This window comes from Manacus vitellinus, unplaced genomic scaffold (genome assembly GCF_001715985.3).
Source record: "Manacus vitellinus isolate BGI_N305 unplaced genomic scaffold, ASM171598v3 scaffold_1_pilon, whole genome shotgun sequence".
Classification (NCBI taxonomy): domain Eukaryota; kingdom Metazoa; phylum Chordata; class Aves; order Passeriformes; family Pipridae; genus Manacus; species Manacus vitellinus.
Genome location: NW_021939396.1, coordinates 8,341,862 through 8,357,288, shown reverse-complemented (window position 1 = coordinate 8,357,288; position 15,427 = coordinate 8,341,862). Strand labels below are relative to the sequence as shown.

The 15,427-nt window shown below is 36.6% G+C and overlaps 1 protein-coding gene across 4 annotated transcripts in view; it reads right to left on the bottom strand.

The window, feature by feature from the left end:
* ASAP1 (ArfGAP with SH3 domain, ankyrin repeat and PH domain 1) overlaps positions 1-15,427 on the bottom strand; it is a 148,957-nt gene that overhangs the window by 71,038 nt on the left and 62,492 nt on the right. For all 4 annotated transcript variants that reach the window (XM_018076702.2, XM_029959307.1, XM_029959306.1 and 1 more), the window contains exon 4: positions 2,189-2,261. In XM_018076702.2, the coding sequence (XP_017932191.1) occupies positions 2,189-2,261 (73 nt within the window). The remainder of the gene's footprint in view (positions 1-2,188; positions 2,262-15,427) is intronic.

The window sequence follows — 15,427 nt, the reverse complement described above, 5'->3', positions numbered from 1 at the left end:
ACAGAACAGAGTCCCTTGTGGTTTATAATTCAGCACTGGAGAGGAAAAAAACCAACACACCAGAGGGCTCGGCCTTCATGAAGAATTCTGTATGAGACACTGCATTATGTCAGTGTCACTCTTCAAGTGTTACTTCAGGCAAAACCAAAAACAAAACAAAAAAAACCCCCAAACCAATACAACCCAAAAAATCCTAGCTATGACTTTTGTTAGTTATGAATTGGATTACTGAACTGAAGGGAAAATGATTTCTATTGTCCCTGAATAACCTTTTCTCATCAGTTCAGCTAGAGTTCTCAAAGGAGATTATGGAGCACGGGAGTTTCAAAAAAACTTTTTCTACTCTAGTAGTTTAAATATGGTCTTACCTCCTAACAAACAATTCAATTCGTAAAACAAAATGCCAGTTTTGAGTTCTCAAAATGTACTTAGAGGTTTTCTTTTGAAATACAAAAATAGTCATGCATTTCTTTCTCGAACTGATAAATAACAATTCATTTTATAGCTGTTTCTGGTATGTTTTACTTAAACATCAAGAAAATTTACTTTCATCACTGAAGCATAAGAAAACAGCTGATCAGCAATACTCTCTGTACAAGGAGGCAAAATGAGTCTGAGTTTCAGTCGTCTTATATTTACATTTATTTTTATAAGGTTTAACATGTATAGTACGTGTCTTTTGTCTTGCTCTTACTAACCCCAGTTTATGTTTATCAGTTACTGCAGGAAATCCCTCCTGTGCACACCTTTTCTTTGTAACAGAGCCTATCACAGAAGCATTCTGAAGAGGGAGCCAGAGGATTATGTTTGGTGCTTTCCTTAGCCAAAAGAATTCCTACCAACTTGTATCTTTGAAACAAGACTTGTTAAAAAAAAAAACAAACAACAAAACAGGTACCCCAGTATCTCTGCTTCTTTTTAAGTGCAGAGCAGTCAATCAAAACCATTAACCAACTTTCTATTGCTTTTACTCAATGCAACTAGTTCATCATATAGTATTGCCCTACTTACAGGCCTTGACAACAATATCCCTTTTATCACAAGACTCAAACCAAATGATAGCTAAAATCTCTACTACCATTTATGTATTTCAAAACAGGCAGAACTCATGTGCTCTACAGTTTTCATCAGTTTTTAAACTCAGTTTTTGAAATTCTGTTTGGAAGTTAACGCTTTCAAACAGAAAAGCTGCTTGGAGTATCTGAATACTTCTAAAAGCATAAAGCTAAATACACATGTACCAACTACCATTCTCACTTTGTATCAGGCTTCACAGTCTATTGTTCAAGTCCTATACACTTCCATAAACACAAGCTATGGGACAACACAGAAAGTAAGAGCACTCAGAAGTAGCTCTTTATAAGGAAAATATCTGTTAAACTGATTATTATTGTTAGGGAATCGAAACTGGGATTTTCTAAAATCCTGTATTTACAGCCAGGTGGTTGTGGGAAAGTGTGCAGCACTGCTACCCTATCTGTTTTTCGCACAGTTTTTGGAACTTAAGGGAAACAGAGATAGAAGCCAGGTATATTCTATAACCTTTTAAAAACTGAATTTGTATATTGATCTGTGTTTGATTATCATTTGTTAGTCCACGCAAACTCACATTCCAGCCACCTAACCACTCATCCAAGTAATTACTATAGCTCCAATAAAACATCAACTATGTCTTCAAACAAGTGAAATAATGATAAATCTCCACTATTTTAGATAAGAAAGGAATTTTATAATTTTGATTGTACAAGTTATGAGGGGAGCACATATGTGGATGAAATAAAAACATCCAGCAGTAGATAGTTCTTTTTAATTATTTATTTATTTTAAAAATCTTCTAAAGTTCTAATTCTTATTTCACTTAGAAGTTCTCTCTGTAAACTCAGTTGAGGACACTCTTGTCACACTTCTGGTTGTAGGCAACTGCTTGAAATATTATGACAATAGGAAAATTTACCTATGGGAATTCTCCTAGAGACTTTTGAGAAGGAATATGAGGGTAAAAGAACTAGAAAGCACATTAATCTGATGTATAATCAGAAGGAAAAAAGGAAAAAAATAAACTCCAAACAATCCTAAACAGATAAGCATCTCTTATGCTATACACTTCAACAGGATAAATTGCAAGACACATCTCAAACCTGAAATCAAATGCATAGGTTCTCATGTAAAACTGAAAACAATGTCTTACCTTGCCCCGAACTGTATATTGCTTTTACAGATTTTTTCACCTTCTGTAGTGCAGTTCTGTCTTGATCCAATGCCTACAATAGCAAGAAATAAACAAACTTTAAATACCTACTTAATTGATTCCTTTAATAATTAAAAAGAAACCCACAAAATAAGCAGTTTCACAGGCTGGAAAAAACTGTAGGTATGACTTATTCAGCCTGTGGGAAGGTCTGAGGTTATTCAACTCCTTCAAGATGAATTAAAGAACAGAACTGAAAACACTCTGACAGTAGAGTAGAGCTGTAATGACAGTGCTAGAAGAAAAACACTACTTTAGCTTTGCAAGGGACAAAAGCATTTATTCAAATTGTATTCTATTTTGAATTAAAAAAAAAGAAAACCAACAAGAAATAGTAGATGCCTCTACTCTAGCCCTATAGTTTCTACTACAACTAAATTGTTTGTTAACACCTATGGTTTTCCCACAGTAATAATCTTCCAACTGTAGACACAGATTATCACACTAACCTCTTGCACCAAATTCCACAACAAAAATCTAAAAATACAGAAGATGAAAAGTAGGAATCAAAAGAAAGGACTAAGATCTGATTTTGTGCAACGTAATGTGACTGAAAGGAATATTGTAATAATAATACTTTATATGCATTTTTAGGATTACATTTTTAAGAATTTCAAATTTTCTGCAATAGTTCCAAAATCCAGTATCACAGAATCACAGAATATTCAGAGTTGGAAGGGACCCATGAAAGGATCATTGAGTCCAACTCTTAAGTGAATAGCCCATACAAAGGATTGAACCTGTGACCTTTGCATTATTAGCACCAAGTTTTAACCAACTGAGCTAATCTCAGGGTCGTATAAAAACTTATTAACTAATGATGAATTAAGGATTAGATTTCTAGCTACTTTATTTTTTAAGCTGCATAACTTCTCCCTGTCCACTGTCAACCTGATGTTGGAAATCAAATTAACATGAGAAAAAAGTATTTTGATAAAGCAAAAAATAAAACAAAAGTAAACATTAGTCTATACCCATGGAATTAAGAAATTTAAAAGCCACATACTGGTACTGTGCACAGTGATCCAGTCAATGTCACTAAATGTGAGTTTGGGATGTTCTGCACAGTCATGTGAAAGCATCCCTGCTATTTCTGTACATGGAGAACACGTACAGAAATGTTTAAATAATTTCCTGTATTTTTTCCCCATTTATATCACAGGCAATTTCCCATCACATAAGTAATGTTACATCAACAATCTCAAGTTTTAATAAAGTGTTTGCCATATTACAGTCACTTTCAAATCACTGAAGACTGGGGAACTTGTACTCAGAAGCACTGTCAGGTTAGCAGCCCAACTGAGCGTGCAATTGGAGACCCAACACTCACATTGCAGAGACCCTCACAGCCATATTATCCAAAAAGCCTTAAGTCTGGAGCACCCGTGGGTCTGAAGGCTGGCAGATTAAGGCAGAATAGCAGCTACTCCCAGAGCACTGTGTACCCTCTCAGAGAGGCCATCTCCAACAACACTGAGAGAAAACTTAACCAGTAAGCAGAGCTTTCACTGTCAAAACCAAGACGGTTTTGGCAGTGAAAGCCTTAGAAAACCTCACAGCACCTTCCAGTATCTAAATATGGGGGTCTACAAGAGAGCTGGAGAAGAACTTTTTTAAAGGGCATGGAGTGATAGGTTGAGGAAGAATGGCTTTTAACTGAGAGTAGGTTTAGATTAGATTTTAGAAAGAAATTCTTTCCTGTGAGGGTGGTGAGGCACTGGCACAGGTTGCCCAGAGAAGCTGTGGATGCCCCATCCCTGGAATTGTTCAAGGTCAAGCTGGATGGGGTTTTGATCAACCTGGTCTGTGGAAGGTGTCCCTGCTCACAACAGGGGGGTTGGAACTAGATGATTTTTAAGGTCCCTTCCAACCCAAGCCATTCTATGATTCCATGATTGAAGTATATTGCACTGGACATTAAGAAGCTCAAAAAAAAAAACAACAAAAAAACCACAGCAGGAGCTCCATGTCAACTGGAGTATTAAGCAGTGGAGATAGTCCAACATGAGGGTACTGCTCTCAGGTAAGTTCCAAACACTGAGCATTTTGGTGTGTGCACACTTACAGTAGGAATCCACACCAAGAGAAACCAATTAATACAGAATAGTCTATTTTGGAGTGGCTCGGTTTTAACTATGCAAAATGTTATAGTTGAACAATACATGAAAATCTGTAACAAAGTGTTTCTGTTTCTTAACTGAAAACAACCATCTCAAATTACACAACCACTCCTGTGGCAGCTAAAACTAGCAAGTTTGGACCCCCAGAACTTATATAAATACTTTCTGATGCTATTTATCTCTGATTTTTTTTTTCATTTGCAGCAGAACAATGGATTCAAACATTAAGAACTGCAAACATCATTATTTTTTTTGCTCCTCAGTGAAATAGTGGGTTTTACTTGACTCATATCTTGCCAGGAAAAGTTACCATTTTTAAATTTAATAAAATATAGTGAACTCTCTGTTCCTTTTCAAGACAGTGCACAGCAAGTGCTTCTCCTTTGATTCCTCTGCAAAAGCTGTCAAAAGCTTCTGCCTCTGCCTGCCTGCTACGCCAGACAGTTGTTCTCCTACATTTCTACTGAAGTTCTCTCCATCTTCAATGACCAGAAAAAAATAATGATTCACTTGTCTACTGAGAGTTTGAACACAAGATAAGAATTTGAAACCAGTATTTTGAAAGAAAGACAGTGGTTAACATTGATGAAATTCAGAGACAAAAGTTTGTACTAAGGTCTAGCATTGAAGCAAATTGGACACCCGAGAGGAAGAAAAAAAATACAAAAACTCCAAGAAAATTGTTCCTGAAGTTATCAATCTAGACAAACAGACTGGAAAATCTAAATTGGATTTGCCATTGAATTAAATTTAGTCACTAATGTGGGAGCAGGAGAGAAGGAACATTCATTATTTTAAAAGAGGAATCACTGAGCAAAGCAATATACAAAGATGACATCCACAGCCTGAAGGAGCCAGTGATCTAAGTCAGAATGACATCACAGGTCAATTTTGTATTTTTATATTTGCAAATGCAGTCTTTATGTGAACTAGTTCTTCCTAGTCCAAGACTCTAAATAAAACAAATCTATGCACAGTTATATACTAGGGTACACAAAAACTTATCTAGGGTTGTTTGTATGCTTTTGGGTGTTGGGGTTTTTTTGCTGTTTGTTTTTGTTTTGTTTGTTTTATATAACGGTAGATAGTTTGTTTCCAAACATATTAGTTTCCTCTTGGATGTCTTCTGCGGATAATTTTTAGCTGCACTCTGCTGCGAAGGAATTAAGCTGCACTCAATGCTCAATTCAATTAATATTGCAGACTAATATGATCTTCTAAGCACATTAAACTAGACAGGAATAGTCCTGCTTTCCCTGTTTAGTGAAAATATGTTTTTGCAGTATGCATTAATTTTATTTTCTAGCATTTAGAATACTAAACATTTTAGCTGCCTGTCTTAAAATACACAAAATCTGATCTCCCATTAGAAGTGACAGATTTATATTATTGAAAATTACTATGCCTTGGAGTAGCAAGGAGTCTCTGTGACAGTGTTTAAGTATTCAGATGCCCTTTTCCCTACCTTTCTACCTCCTAAACTCTTCCTCATCACCACCCATTCCTGGCTTCTTTTTTTGTTTCTGTGACACCATCTCCCAGAAGGCCTTTTTAAGTTCCATGGAAGAGCATTTTCTTATCATCTTATGCATTTGGGAAAGACAAATAATTTACTAAAGGTATCTGCTTTGCTACCTTCTTGGCTGAACAAAGTTTTGTTCTTGAAAATGGTCACCTTGGAGACAAGCTCCACCGTATTCAAAATAATGCAAAATCAATGTAAAAAAATATCCTGAGACACATTAGTGAAGAAATGAAGGGGAAAAAAAAAAGAGCACACCCCCCACCATATTCAATCTGCTTAAATAAAATTAAGCAAGGAAAGTTTCTTGTTCCTCATACTGAGCAGATTCGCTATGCATGATCTCTGACATATGCCCTGTCAAGGTTTTATGTTGCTGCATTCCCTTATATTGAAGTTTATTCTCAAGAAGAAAATTTCCTGATCATGCAACAGCTCTTCTAACTAATGAGCATGGAACCCCCTAGTCACCCTAGATATAATTTCTCCTTTCTGCTAAAATATAGCTACTTTGAACATAGCCTGCAATTTCAAACTGCCAACCTAGTTCAAATCCGTGCTACTGAAGAAAGCAGTATCTCTTCTCCCTTATTCCAGAGCACTCATGTTGGCTGCACTGTGATCCAGTTCAGGAGCTGCTGTGGTGATAACAGTTCCATGAAAGCCAGGGGCTCCTTTTGAGCACTATGGATTTAGCTCACCTTCCATCAGTGCAGTGCACTCTGACAGACATTCATACTTACACTACCATTTCATATTCAGAGAAGGTATTTCTTGCAGCACCTTCCCTCCTAAGATGTACATTTACTGGTATAGCTATCTAGACCAGCATGAAAACTGGAAAACCTGTCCACCTGAAGATACAAAATCAAATTAATTTTGGAGTGAAGAGGAGGTGAGTCCTCCCAACAGATCACTTCATTGATGCAGATCACTGGGTAGCTGCACATACACTCACCAGCCTAACACAGCACATGGATCAGGGCCAGGTCAGAAAAGATGTATGATGACATCCCCTAACCCACACCATTCCCCTCTGCCAGACAAGGCAGAGCTGTGCACTGCTGTTCACCCAGACAGACACTGATTTTGCCTCTCTTCAACCCTCTAGAGCATGATCTCTTCCCAGGGAAAGGAATGTATATTTTGGAGCCATGCTCTGTTTTAATAGCTTCTAAATTTTAAACCAGAAATTATACCACAGTGCAGTGTGGAAAGTGGTAGATTCTGCTTTGCCATTTATCTGTGAGGTAGTAGAAACTGGCAAGTTCACATTTAGATAGACCACTAATTGTTTCTTTAGAACCTCATGTCTTTTTATTCTGTAGAGATATGTATATGTTTGTGTGCATGTGTAGATACTAATAAATATATTAAAATGTATTAGCAGGTGTCCTGCCCACAGCAGGGTGGTTGGAACTAGATGATCTTTAAGATCCCTTCCAACCCAAACTATTCTATGATTGTATACTTGGATGCACGTGTGTACATAAAAGTCTATACACTAGAATCATACTTATGAATATTTGAGTTGCTTATTGCTAATAAACATGAAAAGCATAGTTTGAGCAACACAAAAACCTTCCTTTCTTGATTGACATAAAACTACTGTCCAGAAGGCAATCACAAAAGTGTTTTGTATGCATGTTAAATTTAGGCCTTCTGGAAGTCAGCATAATCCCAGGTGCACATTATGTATGGATGCATTTGAACAGAGGATGCTACTGCCCCTTCAGCCCACTAGAGCAACTAAAATATCAAACACATTTTGTGTACCTTGGAAGCCTTTATAATAATAAAAGACAAGAGTGGCTCGAGACACTGACAATCACATTAATATGTCAGTATATATTATTGATTATGTTACTAATCCCTTCAGGTATTATCCAAAGGAGATGCATTTTTCAACTGGAACAAACTGCTCATCTTCATATTAGGGTAAGTTTAGAATTTCACACTATTTGTAGGAGGTTTGCCCTAAAAAAATCCATATCGTAGTACTACCAGAACCCACCCACAAAAATAATATATCAGAATAGAAATGTTTTAAATCATTACAGTATTTTGCACAAGACAAACCCATGACAGAAGCTTGAAGGCAATTACAGTATGCACCATCCATGTACTCATGACAAAACCCTCTCCCTTCAGATACTTTAAGAAACTATTTTCTTATATTAAAAAAAAAGAAAAAAATCCATGTGAAATATAAAATATTCAAGGTTATACACACAAATGGATAATTGTATGAATGGTAGTTACATGCATGTATTTTCAGATACAAGATTAATTATTTCAAAGAAAATACATGGATGATTTATCTGTTTCAAGGGACAAAAGCAGTAAATTTTTCACCTACCAATATACACACTTCTCTAACCATGGCACAGAAGTGACTGACAATTACTACTGCCTGTATTATAAAATATGCTTGCCCTCTGCTCAAGTCCCAGTTACAGCACCCTTGGAATTAAGTAAAGCAATGGCACCTTGCAAGGTTATGGCTGTTCAGCAGCACTATCAGCTTTCCTCACAATAAAATCCAAACTTTATTGGGTATATAATAAACACAGACTAGACAGCTGGTAAGTTATTGCATGCCACTGAAGTGTCAACAAGGCAAACCCCTGTAAATTTCCACAGTGAAATAAAACCAAAAGAGAAGATGAGCATCAAGTGTTGGTCTCCTGTATCTCACTCATTCAGGAACAAGCAAATTACCAAACCTACTTCGTTCTGTACACGGAGGAGTGTCTCAAACCACCCTTCCTGTCCTTCCCTCTCTGCTCGGTTTGTACTGGCTCTGCCAGTCACCAGTGGGAAGCCTGTTTCCAATTGTTGGTCTCAGCACTTGTCTACATGACAAAAATAGGGGAGTGGTTAAGAATTTTCTAGGGACAATTTCTTTATGTAAAAGATGGATAGAGAAGGGTCTAGTCTGAACTTATCCTGAATTACTTAAAAAAACAAAGGGACACAATGAGAGGGAGCAAACCAAAACAACACATCAACAAGCACTTATCACTGTAGTAACTGCTGCCAATATAATTTCATACACCACCATTTACCAGCTGCTCCACTGCTCCCAAAAGAAGACAAATTAAAAGATAGCATCATTTTTGAAAACTTGTCTTTTCCTTAAAAATTGCAATTTTTCAAGTATTTTAATGGTAAACTAATGAAAAGGGCATCAGTGACCGAATTTAGTAAATACATTTTTCAAAAAAATATTTTTTTCACGTAACGCCAGAACTTAACAGAGATCCCATTGGCTGAACTTTCCTCATATCTGCTGTTAGTAACAGGATCTGATGCAATGCAACAGCCTCTTTCTAAACTCAGCATACGTGATAAAAATCACCAGCCTCCAGTGCTGGAAAGGTCACACTAGATGAGCAAACTCATTTGTGTAGGCTTTAAAGAGAGCTGCAAAAATAATAGCCACTAAATTATTCTTCAAGTATTACTCAAATGGAAGCCCAGTAGATATTGCTTCTAAAAGTACAGTACTGCTAATTGCAATTTGTTTTGACAATTGGACCCCTCAGACTCCTACCCAGCAGCCTTTTCTGCAAGAGCAAGAACATAGGCACTAATCACTATCTATGATTACTTCTGGATAAAATGAAGTGAGTATCACATTTCTTTCTAATGAGTATGGAGCTGATATTGGATCTTGTGCACAGTCAAATACCTGGGAATATTTAACAATAGTTTGGGCAGTTCCTTTAAGTTCTCAGATAAATTACATAAATATTTCTGATTTAACACATTTTGTGCACAAGGTACATTTAGACATATGTAAAGAATAAACTAAGAGACTTGTTTCTAGATACACTGACGACACAGATGAGATTTATTTTTAAACTTCCATTGTGTAGGAGATGCTGAAAACCCTATAACTAGTGACAACACTTGAAAACTTCCAGTGACAGATATAAAATTTCCCAGACAGGCACAGGCTCTAAACCAGCTTCCACTGGGTAGAATCTCGGTGATAAATATCACAGATCCTTGGTGATAAATATCACAGAATCACAGAATGTTTTGACTTGGAAGGGACCTTAAAGATTATTGAGTTACATCTTCCACCTCTCTGCCATGGGCAGGGACATGTTCCACTAGACCATGTTGCTCAAAGCCCCACACAACCTGGCCTTGAACACTTCCACAGATGGGGTCTCCACCACTTCTCTGAGCACAATGGGGCATCCACAGCTACTTAGTGCCAATATTCTTATTTTTACACTGGCAACAACATACCTTGAACTAGCTACAACTGGTAGAACAGCTATCATCCACTATACACAAACTCACTTCTTTGATTAGTAGCAGCAAAGCTGAATAGTACAGAATGCTAAGATAGCAAAACCAGTGAAGAAAATTTACCAGTTTACATGGCGCAATTTTGCCTCTTTCTTACTCCAGCAGCTGATTACTGGTGTAAAATATGGCTAAAGTTCAGAAACCAGCATATCCATAGGCAGGCCTACAGCTTCTGAAGATACCACTGCAGAGGATTCCCAGGTTGCACACACAATTTTTGCCAGCATTAAAGCTGTATAACACTAGCAAATGGTTGCACAGAACACTAACAGAAGAGTCTTCCTACATTACAAATGCTTCTGTGTTTAAAAATAACTAGTGCTGTTGCACTTTACTTTTTAGCAAGTCACAGCATATTGCCAATCTTCTTCTCTCCAAGCTGATAATTCTTGTCCACATTAACAGGCACAAAGGGAATGATCCTAAACTAAGAAATAAAATCCCATTCTCTCCCTGTGCTCTGGTAAACCTCTCCTTACACGTTCTTCAAAGGCCAGTGAAAATACATTGCTTTGCATATGAGCATTTGCTAATGAATACTACTCTAAAAATTTTTTTTTCCAGCATAATTCATTGAAGATTCTTGTCATTGGAAAAACCCAACACAGTATAAAGTCCCATTTTCATTTAATAAAAATCTAACCTGAAAAGCTTATATACAAAAGACATAAACACAATTCAGAATAGCTCAAAACAGAACAAGATTATTTACTTTCTAGAGAAATCAAAAAAAAATATATCAGGTGACAGCAAATAGTTGAAGTAAGGTTTTTCAAAAGGAAGCAAAGTGAGAAGATGACATGCAAACAGCATAAACACAAGCACACTCAACCGACGTGCTAGCAGACACAGGGTTATTAGAAAGAAATGCGATTCTTAGCAACTTGAACTGGAAAAAAGCACAGAAGTCTCTGGAGAATTATTTCTCCCACCATATTGGACTGTAAATTGCACTAACAGGAGAGCTCTTCTGTTGCAGCATCAGAGCTAAATACCACTAAATATTTTCATCCCCTGCTAACTCTTCTCTTCTGAAACCACCAAATATTTTGCAGCAGGCTCTGCATTTAATCTCTTATCCCAGTAACTCACAGGCGTCATCTACTCAGGGAGGGAAGGTACATTACATCAGGACTCGTGAGTTGTTATTACCACCTTTTCTGACAGTAAACTCCTCAAATACTGTGGACAGCTTCTGTGAATGCTACAAAACCTCAAGAATGCAGCACTCCCTCCCTCAGCCCTCTCCAGGCTCTCGGTGGTGTTCAGTCACACAATGCCCTCACACCTCCTGGCTCCATAAACTCCAGTCGCCACTGGCATTGTTGGGATCTTGTATCAGCCAGCAGCACGCAGGAAGGACATCAGAAACAAATCATGGTAGACCAATGCATTTCAAAACATTATTACTACTATTATGAATCTTTTTTTTAATGATTTGCCCTTGGTGGCAGTGGGGGGGAGGCAGACAGGATTTCTTACTTGACAAGAGAAACAACCCATGCTCCTTCTCCTCCTAACGCGTGAAGAAATATTTAAATGCATACAGTGATGCATGACTGCAATATCCCATTTCAGAATTATTCCATTCAAAGAAAAAGGCAAGAATATTAATGCACTAAAATTGTTTTATGTAAAGAAAAATAAATAATTAATTGTGTCTATTTGTTCCAAGCTGCAGATTTCAAAGAGTTTCATTAGGTTTAAAAAAAAAAGAAAAAAAGGATTTCTAGTACCACATAGGCCTTGAAGACTACTACAGCATCCTGGGACACTGTTACAGCTCAGTTTCATTCCGTATTGGAGAGTACAGTGATGACAGACTCAATAAGATTTCATCTTACATTATGTTAAACCTGCAACCACCACCACTTATTATGAAATTCAGAGCTACATTCATGTAACCAGCTAAGAGAGTCCTACAATCAGTCCTCATTACAGGGTATAACATAGACTGACACTATGGGATAATAGCAGGATGAAGAACCACACATCTGGAAACATTCTAGAAAATCAGCACAAAAACAACAAAAAAAATTGAATGCAAGGTAAAAGTTAGAAATGGAAATGAGAAGTTTTACAATATACAATAGGAGTTGTGTTTCTAACTATTATAATTAGACTTTGACTAGAGATTAATTTACAAAATGCAAAAATGTGGGGGTTGAGTCCCACCTTAAAAAAGGAAAATAAAATCACAAGAGCACAATTTAAATGTGAAGCATTAGAATTCATTTTTTAATTTCAATGTCATGTTCTTAAACATATTCTCTGAACATATTTAATTTAGTGGGGAAATTATAGAAAAGGAAATACAAAAATAAGAATAGTCACTTTTAGTATTTTAATAAGAGCCTCATCTAAAAGTTTCTATTTTCTCCTAAACTGTCTTTCAACCAATATGCAAAAATAGCATAAATGTACATCTCATCTTCACTGTGGTACAGAAAACCAACTGACCTCTAAAAGCAATATAGGTCAAAAAACCCAAGCCATAGATTTGTGTGTAATACATATGATGTAATGATATATTTGTTTAATTAGCAGAATAGTTCTATGTACGACTTAAGGCCAGAGTGAGATCTGTTTTCTCAATATACAAGTGAAATATGGTGAAATGAGAAGGGACATCCAACCTAAAGCAAGCACCTGTGCTCTAAATAGACTCTCCAGAGTTTATTTTGGGGGTGCTGCCATACATTATGACCGTTTGCAAACTGGTTACACCTGGAAAGGAATTTCTGACTCACGCACAAATGCATAAGCAATAGCAATCAATCAAGGGTGCAAGAAGAGAATATTCAAACACCACTGAAATCTTACAGTGTAAAGACAATCTGAAATTGTCTGAACTGTGTATATGACCCAACAAAGTCATTGGGACAACACAGAAGCTACAACTTCCCCTTCCATAGGAAGAACACTTTAAATACAGTGCTGATTTTAATGGCATTGTTTTCAAATCACGGTGAAACTTAGAAGAATCTGGCAGTAATTTTCAGCATTTTAGGAAATATTATGAGTGTTTTGCAAGCAAACTGCTACTTACTTCACAGCATTTTTTAACCTAGTATTGTGTTTCACAGAAAGTCCTATCTATTTCTCTTTTAGACTGTACTAGAGAACAGATGCCCTTAGAGAATATTTTATAAATTTTCCTAATAATATAAAGCTTCAGACATAATTAATAGGCAAGATCCTAAGCATACCTAAATTACAACAGCAACAACTTTCTTTAAAATACTTACATAAAAAGCATTCATATTCCACAGATTCAAAAGCAAATGTTAGACACAGAAAACAACCCTCCCATATTAGCAGCACCTAAGGTTCAAATTCAGTGAAGATAGAGACCACCATGCAAAGTCATCCTTCTCTTTCTCAAGTTAGGGCTTAAAACACTTTTGCTAACACTTGTGCTGGACATCCATAATGAATATCAAATAATTGTGCAACAAACTCTGCCATGTTCATTTTGGTTTGCTGTTTTAAAACAGCAGTCTAAGAGATGAAGGCTGAGAGGGCTGGGGCTGTTCAGCCTGGAGAAGAGGCAGCTCTAGGGAGACCTTAAAGTACCTTCCAGTACCTAAAGGGGCTACAAAAGAGCTGGAGAGGGACTTTTCTCAAGGGCATGAAATGATAGGACAAGGGGAAATGGCTCTGAGCTGAAGGAGGGTAGATTTAGATTGGATGTTAGGAATAAATTCTTTACTCTGAGGGTGGTGAGGCACTGGAACAGGTTGCCCAGCGAGTCTGTAGATGCCCCATCCTGGAAATGTTCAAGGCCAGCCTGGATGGGGCTTTGAACAACCTGGTCTAGTGGAAGGTGTCTCTGCCCATGGCAGGGGGGTTGGAACAAGATGATCTTCAAGGTCCCTTCCAACCCAAACCATGAAGAGGATATATATCACTTCAAAAGAAACCAGGATGGCAATATTCTTCTCTAAAATAAGGAATGTAATTTACGTTTCAGAATGGAGAAAGGAATTTGGGAAAGCTAATGAAAACAAAGACTGCTACCACAGGGTACCAAGTGTGCATGGATAACACTGATTATTTCCATGTAGCTTTTCATTCTTGTATAATATGCAACTAGAACATATGGGTTACACTTAAGCATAGGACAAAGCAACACCATAATTTAAAACCCTTTCAAAAGAGCAGTAATTACATAATGAAGTATATTTAATCAGAATCCAAGTTATTCATATTTTAGTCTAATGATTTTTTTCTTTTAACTACACAATCCCCCCAAAGCATAAAATTAATGCTAATACCAAAAATCATTAATTAATAGCATTTATGTTATAGTTACCTCGGTTCTCAAAAATACTTTATTCATTTCAGCCCACTCTAAATATTATATTAGCTACATCTAATGGATGCAGCTGGTGCTTAAACAAAATTAACACATCAACATCAGTTTTAAAGACACTTAAGAAGTTTCCACAATCAAGGAGTGATTTTACATATTAACTAGACAGACTAAGATTCTAGAACAATAATAGAGTAATAGGTTGCAGTATTTTAAAATTAAATAATGGCACAGTAGCTCTCACAAAGCTGCAATGAAGCTGTGAACAGAAAAGAAACTTCTGAATTTATGCAACAGTGTACTCTCTTGACAAACACCTTCAGACTTTGATGCTATGGGACATGACAAAGTGTTACCACCAATAAATGTAGTACCTTTTCATGAATACTTTTATTGACACAGAAAGACATTTTCTTCATTTCTGCACCTTCCTCATAGTATTTTTTAATAAAAAGTTAAGACATCCAAATGCAATTTAATTCAGCAGAGGTATATGAATGAAAATGGATTTTTCTCCTTTTCCTTAGGAAATAACAACTGTTTCACTGTTAAAAAATACAATATACACCGTATGTATACATATGGTTTTAAGATTCTCTTTGAAATGCAGAATGAACATATAAAAAAAATGCTGAGTAATAAAATGAAAATTTGGACAGGAAAGTTGAAATTCTTAATCAAATGAAGGTTAAAATCAATAGCATTCCACATTGCAGCTTATATTTTGTGACCAGAGTCAACAGGACAATCATCCCTGCAGGCTTTTGTGGAAAGCTGGAGTGGTCAATTGCTCCACAGGACCTGAAAAATATGGTTTTCCTGTTTACCTCTGCCAACCACCCATTCCCACTACCTCCTTTGTACCAGCACACCAGATATCAGAAAACCACAAAGTG